The sequence below is a fragment of the Alosa alosa genome, chromosome 16 (assembly GCF_017589495.1).
Source record: "Alosa alosa isolate M-15738 ecotype Scorff River chromosome 16, AALO_Geno_1.1, whole genome shotgun sequence".
Taxonomy (NCBI): Eukaryota; Metazoa; Chordata; class Actinopteri; order Clupeiformes; family Clupeidae; genus Alosa; species Alosa alosa.
The window spans coordinates 21,474,580-21,492,646 of NC_063204.1; the positions used below are offsets into that span (position 1 = coordinate 21,474,580).

At 47.8% G+C, this 18,067-nt stretch overlaps 1 protein-coding gene across 1 annotated transcript in view; it reads left to right on the top strand.

Annotated features, from left to right (window-relative positions):
* The window catches only part of gli3 (GLI family zinc finger 3), a 117,155-nt gene that overhangs the window by 30,548 nt on the left and 68,540 nt on the right, over window positions 1-18,067 (top strand). Inside the window, exon 3 of the mRNA XM_048265793.1 lies at window positions 16,224-16,472. Within this exon, the coding sequence (XP_048121750.1) occupies window positions 16,224-16,472 (249 nt within the window). The remainder of the gene's footprint in view (window positions 1-16,223; window positions 16,473-18,067) is intronic.

The following is an 18,067-nucleotide window of genomic DNA, read 5'->3' on the forward strand; positions in this document are numbered from 1 at the left end:
ACTCACTCACTCACTCACTCACACACACACACACACACACACACACACACACACACACACACACACACACACACACACACACACACACACACACACACACAGAGAGGCTTCTTATTGCATGCCTTGACTCTAATCTAGGCCCTTACTCTCTGTTTCGAAGGTAATTTCCTGCAGCAGTGGGGTGTGTGTGTCTGCCGATGTGCATGTGTGCGTGTCTGTCTGTAGTAGTGTGTTTGTCTGCCTCTGTGTGTGTGTGCGCGTGTTTGGCTGCTTCATCTCCCTCTCTCTCTGACTTGAGAAGCCCGCGGCTCTGGATTAACCCGACCCTACTGCTCTCGGGGGCGGAGGGCCTCACAGCAACCCGGCCCCCAGCCCGACCCACTGGAGCAAGCACTCAATCCCCCACCTCCACCTCCACCCCCACCTCCACCCCCATCTCACCCCTATCCACCCCACCCCCAGAGCTGGGCTCACACACAGGAGGCTCAACCAGCACAGCCAGTCGGCTGGATTCCTTCGTAGCACTGCACACACACGCATTGACTGCACATGAGGGAGGTAGCTGGGACTAGGACACACTGCTGGCCCCCTCTGCTGCGCTTCATTCACTCACTCAGGGTGCCGGCCTGCTGTCTGAACGATTGCCTGTATTGTTTCCGTGGCCAGACGGTTCAGTCAGGTCAGGAGCTGTGGGTCGCAAAACCATCATTTCTCTCTCTCTCTCTCTCTCTCTCACACACACACACACACTCTCTCTCTCTTTCTCTCTCTATCAGTTTTTCTGCCCCCTTCCCTCTCTCTCTCTCCCGTGTCTGTCCCTTTCTCAGCTACCCTTTCCGCTGACGGCCGCCGGGGTCACGGACAGGGCCCTGTAAAAATAGAAAGCCCCGAGTAGGAAAACAGTGGCTGATTATTCTGCAGCGAGTGTCCATTTGGTGACAAGCTCCCGCGGAGAGGAACAAAGTGGAACTGTCCAGGGCATGCTGGGAGAATTTATTGTCCCGTGTTATTCTTCTCTGTCGCACGCTTTTTCTCCTTCTCTTTTCGTTGCAGAAGTGGAGAGAGAGAGAGAGTTATTTTTTCATTTTCACTCTATCACTTGTTCTCTCTGAGCCGTGTCTTCTTTCTTTCTCTCTTTCTCTCTCTCTCAGCTGTTTTTGGCCCCTGTTGGAGCGTAGTGCCTTTGAAAGTATTTGTTTTTGCTTTGTTGTCGGAGCCTGTCTCTCGATCGCAGCCAGGGATGTGTCCGCATGGCTTTTATGTTTTCATCTTAAGTGCATATTCAGACACAAATGTTTAAGTTTTAAGTTTTCTGACGTGTCCCAGACCTTTTGGTGAAGCATGAACTCCTTTCGTGAAGCCGCCACGGCCTCCTATCTCAATGCCATCTCTCTCATTTCCTCATCAACCCTTTTGCTCCCCCTCGTCTGTCTCCTGCTCAGTCTTTCCTCTCCCTCTCTCCCTCCCTCTCTCTCCCTCTTGTGCGCTCTTCCCCTTTGCACAGTGTGAAAGAGGAGTTGGGATCAAAGGCCGTGTTCTATGGCACTGATTTCTGGTGATTGATTAGAAACAGAGGGTTAAGAAGCCGCCTCCCCCCTCCCCTTTTTTCCCACCCTCTCCAGCACTCTGGTTCTCCCTCGCACCCCATCCATCTTTCTCTCTCTCTCTCTCTCTCTCTCTCTCTCTCCCCCTTTTCTTTTCCTCCTTATTCTCATTCTTCTCTCGCTTATCCTCTTCCTTACTTTCTCAGCTCTTTGTACGTACAGTTCAGTTTTGTTCCTTATAGTCATATCCTTTTATCATTTTTTGTCTTTTACCCTCTCTTGTACCACTAAAGAGGGCTTTGGTCAGGAGTGTAAAAGCACCATCCGTTATTGACAGAATCGAACAGCGAAGCCAACCCTTGCTGGAATTGTTCCCTCCCACCTCCACACATACACACATGCACGCATGCATGGACGCACACACACACACATACACACACCATGCAGTGAGGGGAGTGTCAGCCGATCCATTTGTTTGTCTTTATCAGATGCGGATATGGTGCTCCGCAACCGTGAACCCTGCCACTCGAAGTGGTCAACCACTAGCGGATCGATTACCAGAGGAAAGGGGGCACCGGGCTCCAATTGAACTCAGATGTGTAAGGAGAAGTGTGGGCTGGGAAGGAATGTTCCTGCGGGGAATATACTCTTATGCTTACATGGTGAGGCTATGCACACTGAACTCTGGCAAACCTCTCCCTTGTTAGTCAATAGGTAGATTGTGAGCTCTTGTCAGGGAAAGAGAGAAAGAGAGATGGAGAAAGAGAAAGAGAGAGGGAAAGGGAGAGAGGGAGGGTCTTCTTGGAAATGCAACGCTAGTTCTTACCTCTCCCGGCAGTCTGTTATTTATTTGCTTATTCATCGCCTGCTGTTTTATTTTGCTTGTAAAGGAAATCGCAAGGCCTGCTATTCTCTAATCAACTCTGACTGCTGCAATCTAAGACAACTTTGTCTTTGTCTGCCAACTTGGCGTGGCCGGCATCATGGACTCTTTCAGTGGAGTTGAAAAAAGGGGCTTCTCTCTTTTTATGAAGTGTCTCTCTGTAACTCATGCTGCACCCCACAGACAGCCATGATGAAACAGACTCTCCTCTCGCTCGTCTGTGCTCTGTCTGCGGGACTCACCTGAGGCTCAGATCCTAATGATGCCCGGGCTTCTTCAGAGTGACAGCCCTGAGTCAGAGAGAGAGAGAGAGACAGAGAGAGAGAGGGGGGGAGGGAACACTGTCAAAGCGGAGTGGGAGTAATGTACCTCCTTAACATTGATAGTACTTTTGCCTTGTCTTACTAACTCAGGAATAAAGAGGTGTACACATTCTCTCACCCACACACACACACACACACACATGCACGCACGCACGCACTCACGCACACGAACGCATACGAACCCACACACCTTATATACGTTCGCCATGGCCATACCCAGAATAACACACTCACTCTCATACACACAATAACACACTCACACACACACGCTGATGGACTCCAGTCACAGAATGGGCCTCTCTCCTTATTAACAATTTGGCGACCTCATGACTGGATTGGGGCTGCTGTGAGGCAGACTACATTACGTCTGCTGCCTCATCAATGCACCCTTTGTTTCTGCTTGGCCCTCTGTCAGCTCTGCATGGGTCCTCTGCGCCGCCCGAGAGAGAGAGCAAAAGCGAGAGAGAGAGAGAGAGAGAGAGAGAGAGAGAGAGAGAGAGGGGGGGGCTGCAGAGACCCTGTGATAATGAAAGAATGAAAAGAGAGAACGATTGAGGGGGAGAGGAAGGCAGAGGGAAGAGTGAGTGATAGAGGCAGTTGGAGAAGTACAAGGAGAGAACAGGGAAAAGGAGTGTGGGAAGAATGTGAGGGGAAAAAAAGTATTAAAGCAGACAGAAATAGACTGGATTGAAAAGACAAAAGAGACAGAATAGGATTAGAAAGTCTAAGGACGGTACAAAAGTGTGTGATGGACACATGACTACAGGCATGCAGTGGTCACACACTTACTCTGACTGCAAGGCTAAAAGGTTGCACTGACTAACAGAGCTCAGCTTTTCATTCAAGTGAATGTGATCATGCCAGTGTAATGCAGGCTATAGGACATTGCTTTCAGCATGCCCATTACAGCGTACTCATTCTACAAGTCGACAAGTTAGAAGAAAAAAAACAATCTGGTGTAGAGTGCAGAGTGTGGAGTTAATGGGAATTTAATGCACTGATTAAAGATGACGGGAGCTTTACGTCTGGAACGCCGGGGAATGATGGGGAGGCGGATTCCACAAGCCGGAGTGACAGTGGAGGTCACAGAGGAGTAATTCTCATTATTGGAGGAGAGGACAGGAATAAGAGAGAGAGAGAGAGAGGGAGAGAGAGAGAGAGGGAGAGAGAGAGAGAGGGAGAAAGGGACACGGGAACAAATGAGGAAAGGGAGCATGAGGGACATGTAATGTTTTAAAAATGGGCAGCGATAGAGGGTAGATCTCTTACAATGAATTTCAGGTCAATAAAGAGCCACTCACCTTGAACTTACCCGCTATGCATTGTGCACTAAAACAGGTGCAGACTTTTTGCCAATGGCAACAGGTGCAACCTATCAGGCCAAGACACTGGTTTCAGCGCTGTTTTGGGGACACTGACTTTAGGCCTGAGCACAGAAGCAATGTCCTTGAGTGTCCTCTGATCGCACGCACACCGCACCTGTGTGTGTGTGTGAGAATCTCTCTCTCACCTGGCCAGAATTCCCAGAATCCTGCTGTGGCCTGCGCAGGCCCATTTCTCACCGGCGATGGCTTTCCTAAGGGGCAGTTTATTCATGGCTTACAATTTACCCTCGCCCTTCAGAAAGTGTGCAGACATATGGACCAAGGGAAGTGGATCGGCCCCAGCCCTATTGCTTCTCTTTTGCATACTATCTTAGAATAGAAAAAAAGTGGTCACACTGGATATCTGCACCTGGAGCCCATTTGGAGAAGCTAGCTAGCTGCTGTGCCAGGGGCCTCGTTTGTCTAAGGGTCCTTCTGAAATCAGGCCTTCTAGTAGCTCGGACCTCAAAGCGCCTTTAAAAAACAAAGCCCAACGGTTGTGCATTTAAAATCTTCAGAACCAGATCCTTCTTTCTTTGCATTAACCCAGCACACATCATCATTTTGTGAGCTCAGGTGAGCTCTGTAGGTGAGTGGTCTGTCAGTCTGTAATTCTCTCTCTCTCATGCTCCTGAGAAAGCACGGTGGTCTCGGCCTGACCATGTAATCATAGAGAGAGAGAGAATGAGGGAGAGAGAGGGGCATGTCACCTTATCTTTTGCCTCCATCCCCACCTACCCCACCTCCTACCCTGAACCCTCCCACTGCTGCTGAGACGTGGGCTGGCTGTGTTTGTCTGACCCTGACAGGTCTTTTAATCTGTCTGCCTCCCAGTGAGTGAGGCAGACTCCCCTAATGAGAGGTTATGTGCCTCACCTAGTTGTTGGAGGCTGAATTATACGCTGGTGGTACCACTGCCCCTTCATACCTTTGTCGGGCATGGAGGGAGAGAGACAGAGAGACAAGGAGAGAAGGAGAAAGAAAGAAAGAACAGAGAGAAAAAATGAGAGAGAAGTGTCTATCAGGAGGATACATTTAAGCAGCAAATTTGCCCAATTCCACAGCGTTAACAGCAGGCGCCATGTTTACTAAATGAAGATTGATAACCTCGAAGGTAATGTTTTAAGCATCCCCCAGAGTGGTCTCTATTTGTTGAACCAGGTTGAAATACATCTGTTAGTGAGTGAAATAAGCGAGTGCTTGCTTTAGATGTCTGCTAGTCTGTTACAGCCCACTAAATGACATACTATCTCAGGGGAACCCTGTTTGTACAGAGTCATGTGTCATGTGTTTTTACTGCTTTGTCTATGTTGTGTGTTGAGTGGTGATGAGTTTGATGGCTTTTGACTTGTGGTTTTGAATCTTGGTGGGGTTGGTGTGTGTGTCTGTGTCTGTTTTAATGTTGTTTGTCTTGTTGCTTGGAATTATGATTGTCACGGTGCCCTGTGGAAGACGTGGAGTCGAGCAGGAAAAAGGGACGCCTAAGCAGGAACAGCTGTTGCATCAAAGAGTTTAGGCGTGGCAAACATTTAACCCAGATCCGTCACACATCACACACACACACACACACACACACACACACACACACACACACACACACACACACACACACACACACACACACACACACACACACACACACACACACACACACACACACACACACACACACACATACATACATACATACATACATGCATGCATGAATGCATACAACTTGTGATGTTGACACTGAACAGAAATTAATCCACCAAAATTAACTCAAGAGTTAGCGCTGGCCCTCTTCTCCACATGTGTAAAGTCAAAGGTCAAGGAGGCTTTCCTTTGATAGGATACAGTGGGCTAAGACCATCTGCCTTTGATAGAACAGTGTAGAGAGGGGCTATTTGGTTTTTGATAGGATTTAGCTGGCTCACGCTAGCATTTGCTCGCAGCATTGGCTGAATTTCAAAACGAAGCATAAACAATCCATAGCAACACAGAGCGTTAGAGGAGGGAAAAAAAAAAGGTTTTCTCAGTGTAATTTCTTACACCTGTAACACCTCTAACACCTTCTTGCCATTCTGACTGATTTCATTACTGCTACTGCTGTCATGAAAGCAGGAGGAAAGCTAGCAGCTGACTGACAGGCTCACAGGAATTTGTACACCAGCAGGCCCGTGATATCGCCGGCAGCCGAGCTGGAGGGAGTGGAGAGGAAGAGGGAGGAGGGTAGGGTAGGCTGGGGTAAAGGGATGTTCCACTCTGGGCCGAGACATTTTCGCCGTCATTGATAAACTGCTTAGCACACCAGGCAAATTAATGAATCTGGCCTGACTGTGAGCGGCCTGGTCCCCCCCACCACCACCCCCTCTCCCTTCCTCCCTCACGTGGGAAGAAGGGAGGGGGGGGGGGTGATGCGGGGGTAATCCCGTTCCAGCTAAACGGCTGATCCCTCTCATTCCTCACATATCAAATGTCAGAAGTTAAATTAGCCTGCTAGCCCCAGATAGGAGTTAACATGCTTTTAAAATGGGATGGAGGAATGGAAGAGAGGAGAGGGGGTAGTGAATACATCCCCACCTCATGGGATCACAGGCAGGTGCCTTTGAAGTGTCTAATTATCCATCCGCTGGTAAGCGTTGGCTAACTGTCTTAATAGGGCCGGTTCTTTTTGCCAGCATGCCTGGTGCGTACTCACCCGCAGCATCCCGATGCCATGCTTAGACTGAGGCTGTCAGATGGTGTGCTGGAGAGAGAGGACAGAAGCCCATTGAGCAGTCTTGCACCTTTTGGTCAGACATGTTGTTGATGTTGGAAGTGTCTCATTTAGCTGTGTAGCGTGGAAGTCGCGCAGCGCTGGCAGTTCAGCTCTGGGTGGATCTGACGCTCCCCTCAGCACGTGGCGGCCGCTAATCTGGGTAGCACAGGCTGGAGCTGGGTGGCTACTGGGCTTGTGCGGGAGAAGGAGGGAGATGCCAGCGGTCAGACGCAGCCGGATAGCTGGCCCTCCTCGGCCCTCTGTGTCTCCGGGCAGAATCTGGCCAGAGCAGGCCAGTCATGGAGAGCTGGAAGCGAGAAATATCAGCCTAAAAGACTGACTCCCAGGGTCTCAAGCGTGTGCTTTGCCAGTGAGTAAAAGGCAAATTCCATCTCTCCACTGAAAACTTTGTAGAGGGTAGAGTTACATATTTGGTCGTTCAGCAATTTGCAAGTCGAGGAAAGGTTGGCGGAACAAAAATAGCCGCTTTTGAAAGATTTAAACGTGGTTACGAAGGGTACCTACCAAATATAATAATATATGTTGATCAAGGCTTTTTGCCACCTATTCAGAGCTCTCTCTCTCTCCCAGTCTGTCGTCTCTCAGGGTGTAGTACCCTTCTTAGGAGTGGCTCTCAACCACAGTGTAATCAAAGCACAGAGTGTACCGTCATTCTCTGGAGTCCGTGCATCTGCCACTGAGTTACAGGAAGCTCTCTCATGTTAGTCGCCTGTGTCAGCTGAAATGCAGATGCTGCTGCTGCCGCTGAGATGAATCAGTGCTGTTTTCAATGGATGTGGCTTGAGATCCTCAAACTGATGGCAGTAGACAGCAGTAAGCTGCAACAGTGTGTGTATTTCCTTTCACTTTTTCATTCTAAATATCCAAAGAATGGGCTTACTTTTAAAATTCAGAACATCTGCAAAACTGAAGGTCTTTTGTGTAACCAAATAGTCCAGGTCATGGTCTGTTTTGTAGAAGCACTTTTCCATGCTACCCAAACCCAGCCCAATTCCACACGTTGCAGTCGTGATGTATCGATTCGATGATAAGAGATTGTGAGGGAGTCGGGGAGAGGAAGGTGTTCCAGCCCCTGACACTGATTCAGTACGAGTGAAGTGGGAGTCTTTGGGACCTTGTTGAAGTCTTTGATTCGGCTTTGTGCCCCTCTCCTGCTACTCCTCCTTGCCCAACCCCCAGTGCTGCGCTGCAACCTGGACCAGGCCTGTTAGATGGCAGGCTCTCAAGGAAATCTCAAAAGAGGCCTGTAGGCAAAATGGAGCCGCTCAGGTCCCAGGAGCACGAGGACTGAGGAACACGAGAGAGGGCATGAGAGGAGGAGGAGAGGGGAGTCGGGGGTTGGGGGGGGGGTTTGCATGGCAAAGCAGTAAGATTGAGACATGCAGGAGGCATCGAACCCTGGCAGATGAATATGGAGGAGAGCAGTCGCTGACACTCAGAGTGGGAAATCAAACCCTGTCAGCAAGCTGCTAAAGAGGTGACAGAGAGGCCCCCAAACCGCCAGGCAGAATCCACATGCAATTACGCTCAGCATCAGTCACGAGACGCTGTTTAAATAGCACCCCACGATGGGATTGCTCCAAACACAAAAAGCAAACAAACCCAAGTTTCAGCAGTAGGTGCGAGCTGTGAACTCACTTTTCTTTTTAACAAAGCTTCCGCATTGATTTTCTGTCATTTCATAACTGTCTGGCGATGTCCAAACTCAAACGCAAAAGGCAGACAAAAGAGAGAGAAAAAAACTTGGCGCAAAAGCACAGCATGAATAGTCCCTAGCTTCTTTTTTTTTCTCTTTGAGATTTAATCAGATTTCTTGGCAGTGAAGGACTGGCTTTTGAGCTGGGTGTAGCCAGTTTGTAATGACATAAAATTAAAGGCATGTCCTCTAATGTTTTTTTTTTGGTCCTGCAGAGAAACACTGCCTTTTGGAAAATATCCACCTCACCCTGGACGTTGGTATAATGTTTTGAAACCCTACTGGGATAGAAAGTCCTTTGGCAAAAACAATTATTTATAGCATGCCTATAGTTGCCAATAAATTTGCCAAAGGCTGTTAAAGAATTTGTGAGTCACATCATATTAAAATCTTCTCAATGGAATATTGTTTATTTTAAAAAGGTCTATAAAATGCGGTGGTAATTAAATAGGAGGAAGCTCATACTCAAGTTATGGGGCGCATATTTTCAGTTTATGAAACCATTACAGTTTCTTTCTTTAAACTGATTCCTACTCATTTTAGTGGACACTGCATGCCAACTGGAATTTAGGAATATTCTTTCTAAGAGCTAGAAAGTGAATTATTTTTCCTGATCAAAAAAAGTATCAGACTATTGAAAGTCCATGGTTGGAATTATGAGGAATCCTTGGAGAAGAGTTTTTTTTTTCTATCTTTCATACAAACGGAACTGTTTTTGAGCCATTGCCATGACATTTAAGCATGGCGATCAATGTGTGAAGACTTAGTCACCTTCACATAATCGCAATCTGAACCCTCCTTTCAGCGAGCTCTTGCATGGCATTATGGATCCCCGCAGCGGGGGTTAAGGCTGGATCTTTTGGCGAACCCTCCACTCTGTATTACTGCTTGGGGAGCCAAGAAGTTGAGTGAAAAAATACCCCACACAATCGCAGTAATCCCTGTGCGGTGTTGGGGTACTTTCTACTTCTCTCTCCCTCTTTCTCTCTCTCTCTCTCTCTCTCTCCCTCTCTCTCTATTCGGAGTGTTCCAGCTGATGCAAGGCGCTCCCCTTTTTCCTGGCGGGCCAGCTAATCACTAGCGATTCCCCCGTGTAGTACTGCACCTGGTGCCAGGCCGCATGATTCAGGTAACGCTAGCTCCGCTAACGCTAAGCCGCTTGGAGAGCTGCTCTTATTAAATGGACGCCAGACGCTGGAATTTTCACATCCCAAGTCTCATTGTTAATTGGGGGAATCTTTTTCAAGTCGTTTTATTTTTTTCCCCCTCTCCTAACTCCAGCGATGTGATTTGCAAGAGAAAGAGGGGGAGGGGGTAACAGGAGAGAGATTATCGCACAGGAGGAGTGGGGCTTTGAAGAAGCGTTTTGTGTTTTCAGTGCGCATCATCTACTTTGTTTCTCTCTCTCTCTCTCTCTCTCTTCCTCTATCTGTCTCTCTCTGACTCTCACTCTTTTTTTTCTCCCTCTCCTCTTTTCCACCAACCCCCTCTGAGCCAGACCTGTTCATGCTATTGACAATGGTGTTTTTGAAAAGTTCGCAGGTGGAAAACTCTCCGCGGCTTTGGCTCAATCTCAAAGCCCGCGCTCACCGCACTCCTCCTCGACAGTAAGGCCTCGAACAAAAGCCCGCTCACCGGAAACACTGTGCAACACTGTGCAATGCTGATGCAAAGCTGTCTTTGTGCTCCAACTCTGCCATGTCCTGATTGGCGTTGACTGGCGTTGTGGCTGCAGGATATCATGTAGAACTTTGAGGGCGAAAAAAAAAAAAGACCTGATTGGCGTGTTCTGGAACTTAGTCCCTACTGTGCTAGAGCACAAGAAAGAGAACGAGAGAAAAGAAGGAAGTATTTGCTGGAGAGAAACAAGAACTCTCTCCTGCACAGACCCTCTTAACATGAGCACTTGTGTCCCAGGGCCAAGTACTCATCTCCGGAAGGCGCCTCTCGTTACCTCGTTATATCCTCCATATTTTCAATTTGTCATTGGTTGTTTGCATACCTCTCTCCTTTGGCCTTCTCATTAGGCTGGTTTCCCCTTGGTATAGCATGAGGGTTTTGGATTGTTTTTTGAAGGTATCCAAGGCAGAGTTTTTACAATGGAGGCCCCAAATAATAAAAAGGGGGGAAAAAACCTGGGCATTAGGATTTAATGAGGGGCTGGCTGGGGAAAGTGAGTGAGTGATTGAGAGTTGGAATGAAAGAGAGAGAGTCAGAGAAGAAGAGAGTGCCAGAGAGGGAGAGAGGATAGGGGAGGAAAGAGTGAGAGGGAAAAGAGTGAGGGAGGGAGAGAGAGAGTGCGAGAGAATGAGCTCTTGAGCAGAGCACCGGTCTCCATTATAGTGGCAGAGAAAGCTCCTGATATACTAGAGCCGGGGCGTGCGCTCTGATCAGGTCGGCAGCGAGCACAATTACCTTCTTTTCAAATCCTTCAGTGACACTGCGGGAAGAAGGAGGACTTTGAAACTTGAAAGGCAGGAGCTCGCTTTCAACCTCAAACGCGAGCAGGAAAGGGCTCTGAAATTTGTTCTGTGCTCCCCATCCACCATTAGCTTGTTTCTTCCTCTTGCCTCCAGGCATTTAAGCGCTTTTTGAAAAGATGTTAAGAAATTCAATCACCACAGAGAGACCAGACTCGTTTTTTACACCCACCCGCCCTTCTCTTTTCCAGTGGAGCATGCTTCCTCCCCCAGTCCATTGAGGACCAGCCCGGTGTTTTTGTGTTGTTGGGGAAGAGGGGGGTGAGGGAGGGTTGAGTAGTAGACCTGTGAACCTGTGGATGGGGATGGGATGAGTCAAGTGTAAGGAGAGGAGAGAGATGGTGAGAGAGCTGGAGTAGCGGAGAGGAGTGAGAAATGGCCTGGAAGGGCAGTGGTCAGAGTAACTCAAGTTATTATTTTTTTTGGTGCGTTTTTTCCTCCTGGTTCAAAGAACCTGCTAGACATGTGTATCTCTTCACATCAGAATGAAAACACTCACCCAGGATGGCTAGGTGAGAACAAAGCTGGGGAGTAATTCTGGAGTTGCATCAGCAAATGAACACATATCTCATCAGAAGGAAAGGTTCATTCATCAAAAGTCAGTGACATGAATTAGTAAAAACTACATGTAGCTTCAGACCTCAAATTGAGAAAAAAAGTTAGTGTTTTTTGCTATTGATACTTGGAACACACCATTATTGATTTTGCCTTTGTAAATTAAAACACTTTAAATTCTCTTCTGGTGGAGGTAAATTGCTGGTATTCCACAAAAATTATGACTTTTTTCATTATACATGATCTGGAAACAGACGTGTAGAGAATGTGAGGAGAAATACCAGGGAAGAATCAGGAGGTGGAGGGGGGTGATGGGCTATTATTTATTTGCCTCTCAATTCTGAGGCTTGTTGACCCAGGGTTCCCCCTGTGTTTGCTCTCTCAGCCACAGCGGTGTAAAAAGGATGAGCTGGTGCTCAGCGCCTCACAGGAGCATAATGAAGCACTCTGGATCAGTTCACCATGACGATGGCCAGGGGGTATCGGGTGACACTTGTTAGATTGAGCACTGTTTTATACGCTTGACCTCTCTCGGACATGAATGAAGCGGGCAAACACCGACAGGGTTCACTGAGAGGGAAAGAAAGAGAAAGATTTTCCCCTAAGGGAAGAGAGATAGGCAGAAAGAAAGTGTCTGTGTGTTGAGGGCAGAGTGAGAGAGAGTGAAAAAGAAAGGGAGGCAGAGAGAGGGAGGTGCACACTTGGGATTTTGTGGTTAGGCATTAGGATGAGAGGCAGGGAGAGAGGAAAAGAGAGGGAGGATGGAGGGTAATAATTTCAATAATCTTTTGCAATCTTGCCACTAGGACTGCAGGCCATAGGACTTTGAGGAGTGGAGCAGGATGGTGTGGAAAACAAACAAGCACATGATTCTGAACTTAATTGCAGAACTATTTCTTGTTGAGTTGTAAAACATGACGAAAAATAATGCTGCATTGATTTTACTCTTAATCAATATTATTTTTATTCTTTACTCATGCCGACCCAAACCCTTAATTTATAATTTATTCATGTTATTCTCTTCACCACCAAGGCATGGAGAATGAAAGAGTATAATCCAGGGTATAGCCTTTAGGGAATGGTTAGTTTGCTGCAGAGTTGGTAGGTTAAGTCCTCTGTGCTCTTCAGGTCCTAACAACACCAGCTGAGCCCACTATAGCTACACCCACCCCCTTCTAAAGTGACCTAGCTTCATGGACACCACAGCTTCCATGATGAAGGAGGTTTCTCTTCAATGAGGAAGTAGGCTCAAACAGGAACTAATGGAGTGACAAAAATCCAGCACAACAGAAATAAAATGGGACAGTTCTCTGGGGCCCACAGTTTCAAATGCCCCTGGAAAAAGGATTTTTCATTTTTGGATTTAAAACATTTTGATCATAAATCTACGAGTAAAGTGCTAGCAATGTCCAAGGTTCAGTTTAGTAATCGAGTTGTAGAATGTCACTACTAGCTATTTTCTCTAAACTGACCTTAAAGATGCGTTTCTCTATCTCTCTGTTTGGGTGCCGCCTATGCCCCTATTTTCTGGCAGTGATTTCACTTAGGCAAGCTTATAGCCAGCTGTAACCTCCTCTAGCAAATCCATACAAGGAGCACAGGCACACAGTTGCTAAATCCCTTTATGTTAATATTGCAGTTTGTGAGAGTAGACCTATTAATCCAGATTTAACAGCATAAGTGGCATTATTCCGTTAATAAGATCACGGGGTACGCAGTATAGGATTAAATACTTATACCATAACTGACACTGTCATTTCTCTTGGATTGGAAGAAGCTCTCGTTCTCCCACCCTCTCTCTCTTTCTCTCACTTATACAAGCTTGCTCTTTCTCTCTCACTCCCTGTCAGTTAAACGGTTCAGAGTTGCTGGATTTTGCAACCACACAGCAACCACACAGACTTTGGGACTGCAGTGCCAACTGTGAAGCGTGCGTAAGGGACATGGAATGGGATCAGCTCAAATTTTTCTGGGGGCCCCTCAAAACGCTTGCCCATAGGCGCCTAGCTCGTCCTCTCCTGCTCAGCACGGGGCACACCAGTAGCCTAATCTGCCCTCTCCTCTTCCTCTCTTCTGAGTTGGGCTTTTTCAAGTCTCCTCTGACCAGAGCCGGGGCTGGTAGCAAGAGCCAGACAGGCAGCGTTCGACGATGGGGCTCTAATGCTAACGCGCATGCTAAAGCTATTGCTACAGAGCTTTAGCTGTTTGGCTTCTAGAACAGAGTCCCCATGCCAGAGCTTGAGAACATCAGAGTACTGTAGTCACGACTGAGATACTGGGGTGGAATTAGGGCCGCCCAGACAGACCCCTAATGAACTGAAGCGGTGGTGGGCTGGAGGGTGGCTCAACTCGCTGGACTTTAGCGAGCTTTAGCAAGGACCACTGGAGCACATCTGACATGAAACAGCACTCTGACAGAGGGGATTATAGTGAGATAAGTGAAATACTATTAAAGCATTAAATAGAAGCATGTAAGAAATATTATTGAGGTCAAATAGAGTTGTTTTTATTATTATTTGTTTTTCTCTTCGTTTTTTACGAAACAAATCTATCTACAGTATTACTGGCCCAACGTGTAATATTGCATTGTATTTGTTTTCATCTATAGTTTGAGCTCTAGAAAACACTGAACATTGAGCTGACATGCCTGTGACTGCCAGTGGAGCTTTTAAAGAAGTCTGCACTGTATTTTACTGTGTTGGGGTCACGGGGGTGAGGACCTGCAGTGGGGGTCAGGCGTCTTCAGACCTCAGCTCAGTCACTAAACCTTCGGCTGAGTTATCCACAGTAAAGCCTGACACGCTGCAGAGAGAAGTCCCCCAGGGATCACACCGCTCCCCTAGAGCTCCCCTGCTCTCCAGAAAAGATTACGCTGGGAAGTGGGGGAGAAGGAGAGAGAAAGAAAATAGAGAGAGAGAGAGAAAGAAAGAGAAAGAGAAAAAGAGATAGAGGAATGGGAAGGTATGAGCGATGAGGGGAAGAGGGAAGACGGACTAACAGAGAAGGTAGGTGGAACACAACTCACAGTAAGACATGGGGGTAAAGACAGATAGAGAAAGAAGGAGGGAAGGAAGAGAAGAGAGGGAGGGAAGAAAGAAAAGAGAGAGAGAGGGAGGGAGGGAGGGAGGTGGGCGTTGATACTACCCATGAGGCCACTTAACGGGCAGCGTGGAATGCTGGGGAAAAACACAGAGCTGCCCTCTCCATGGGAATCCATGTCTTTGAGAGAGAAAAAAAAGTCGACTTGAAGAAGAGGAGGGGGAAAAAAAAATGTGAAGGAACTGACAGAGAATGTTGGCTTGTGGGAACTCCAGGCCGGGCTGCTACAGCTTTGATACGGAGTTGAGGCCTGTTTCTCTTTAGAGAAAGCAGGAGGCCTCTCGACGCTCAGCCTCAGTCTTGCATGCTCAGATCCCCACCAAGAGACCAAACCTAGGGGGTTAGAGAAAATACCCACAATGCTCACTGCAAGAGCAGATGGTCTGAACGAGTCTACCGAGCTATGCTTTCTTAGGAGCTTTGAACGTGACTTGACTTGTTCCATGCTTTTGAGTTTGTGTGCACATGTGTATGTGTGTGTGTCTCTCTGTGTTTGTGTGTTTGTTTGTGTGTGCACTTAAGAAGTTGCCTTTGATAGCAGCTCAGCAAATTACTTGTGATTCACCTGAAAAATCTAAAGGGCATTTGGGTTGCAGTTTCTCCTATACCTGTATGTGTGTTGCTCTTGTAAAAAAAATCAGAGCTCACAGAGGACTTTGTCAGCAGTTCAGGTTCAGTCTTTCATGATAGTATAGGTGTGTATGTGTGTTTGTGTGTGATATATATATATATATATATAGAGAGAGATGTTCATTTATGGGCTGGATTGTGGGGGTGGTGGTAGGGAGGTGGTGGTGTGGGAGCAGTGAGTGCAAATGGGTGGTGGTGAGGTAGGTGGGTAGTGGTGTATGTGTGGAGGGGGGGGGGTCTGTGATCAGAGGAGTGAGGGATCAGCAGTTCATGCACAAACTCCCTCACTCAGATATATAATACAGGTGTTTACACATGCAAAAGACCCTGTATGTATGTGGTCAGCACTGAACATAAAGTGTACAAGAGGGTCACCATTAATTTTGATACCACAGATGAATACAGATCCATTGAGGCAATTGAGGCCACCAGCTGCTCTAACTAAGCAATCCAATAGTTACGGTTTAAGTATCCTTTCAGGTTGACAAGATATGGCGTTGGTCATCCCAGCTTGCGTGCAGGCTAAATGAGACCTTGATTAATGTCCACCTGCCAATCCAAAACAGATAACCACTGAATGCAGGAGATGCACCCATGCAGAACAGGGACACACAGCCAAGCCACAATATGACCGTACAGGAACAGATCGAAATTATGACAGTCAGATGTAGAAGAACACAGAACAGATAAACAGCTAATTTAGTTGAATTCTTCTATCCAGCCCAACTGTAAACTGGACTAATAAGAAACATGGATAACAAACATAAGGACATACAGAACTTATAACTAAAAAATTATAAGACATGAATATCAATACCCTCATACTTTACTTATCTTTTCCCCCCTTTCTCTTCCTCTCCCTCTCTGCTTCCCTCCATCCTACCCCAGAAGATGAGAGCTCTGGGCCCACGTATCACCACCGCGAGCGGCGCAACGCCATCAGCACCCAGAGTCCCGTGGCCGGCACAGCGCCGGGCAAGCTGAGCGAGGAGCCGTCCACCTCCACGGAGGACCGCCCCCAGCATGTCAAGAAGGAGCTGTCCAGCTCGCTGCCCCACCTACATGACCACCCCCTGCCTTACCGTGGGACGCTCTTTGCCATGGACCCCCGCAATGGTTACCTGGACTCCCCCTACAGTAAGTTCACCAGTAAAGGATTGATTATTGATTGTGAGGAGTTTTTTTTAGTTTAGGTTTTTACAGTGTGGTTTACATTGATCACCAGGAAAGGATTTATTTTAACAATTTAAAAATGTTGCTTTGAATGTTTTTAGTTGTTCTTTTAATGTTGTTGTTTTCTAAATGTAAACTCTTAACAGCACCAAGCCAATCTGAAAGTCTCACAGCACACAGTGGGAGTGATATGCAAGGCAGACCACCACTTCCATACAATATATTTCAGCCAAGGCTTTAAGCTCAAGGACACGCACGGTAAAAGCACGTAGTGTTTTTCCACCTCCGTCGTCTCTGTTGTAAGGTGAAAGGCAAAGCTGCTGGTTGAGTGATTGGGCCTGACAGTTGACTAGTTGCCCTCTCTCTCTCTCTCTCTCTCTGTTATTTTCTCCCTTTCTTTCTCTTTTCCGAGGGAGTTAGTATGGAGGACGGCTTACGCTGCTCCCTAATTCCCTCATTAGGGTCTGTCTGAGCACAGCACTCCCCTCTCCTTCATCAACACACAGATCAAAGCCTCCAGCCTCCCCCACCATGTCTCTCCATCCTTCTATTTTCTGTGTCTCCCTCTCTTTTTCTTTTCTCTCCATTTTATTCTCTCTTCTCCTTTGCTCTCTCGCTGGGACCTGCAAGGAAGTGTGACTGAATCAGAGGGGGGAGAGAGAGAGGAAGAATTACATGGCAATAAGAGAAAAAGGGCAGAAAGAGAAAATTAGAGTGAGAGAGTGAGAGATGGATGAGGTGAGCTGTGGCCCTTTAGGAGGTTAATTTCGCAGACCACCGTAAGCCCGGACGTTGCCCCCCTGGACATGGATTCAATGTGATGGCTTGTTTAGTTTCGCTAAATTGGCTCCGAATTGGGCCTGACATACCTCTTTTAATTCAACTGCTGTAATGGAAAGGTCTCTCTCTCTCTCTCTCTCTCTCTCTCTCTCCCCATTTTCCAGCCATTTACTGTAACTCTATTTATTTAGCTTGCTCATTAGCCCAGCACTCTCTGTGTGCACTGGTGCCTGAGCGGTAACGGTCTCTCCTAATTCGGAAGGTTACTTGAAGTCAGGCCTCGGAGGAAAGGTCGGCCGCAGGACCGGACCTTCGCTAGCCGAGCATTACTGTCCATTACCGGCCAAGGCCCCAGCTCAGCAAGACTGCCACTTCTGATTGCGGCTGCCATGGGGTGCCTGGGCTGGATTGGGGGGGGTGGAGCAGGAGGTGCTGGTGTGGGAGCAGTGAGTGCAAATGGGTGGTGGTGAGGTAGGTGGATAGTGGTGTATGTGTGGAGGGGGGGGGGTGTGATCAGAGGAGTGAGGGAGGGCTGGAGGGGTTGCGTTCCAGGCTGCTGGTGCCCAGAGGGGTTTGATGATGGGGGCTCTGGCGTGGTGGGGGTGGCAGTGGCAGTGAGGGTCATGTGGAGAAGGCAGCGGGTGAAACGGGAGAGTTGAGCAGCCGTGTTGGGGGGGGGGATGGAGGGAGTCTAAAGAAGGGTGGGGGGGTTCTGTAACTTGAAAAGGGCTCCATTCTTTCCGCATGGCAGCCTGGAGCTGCAGTAAAAAAAACGGGTG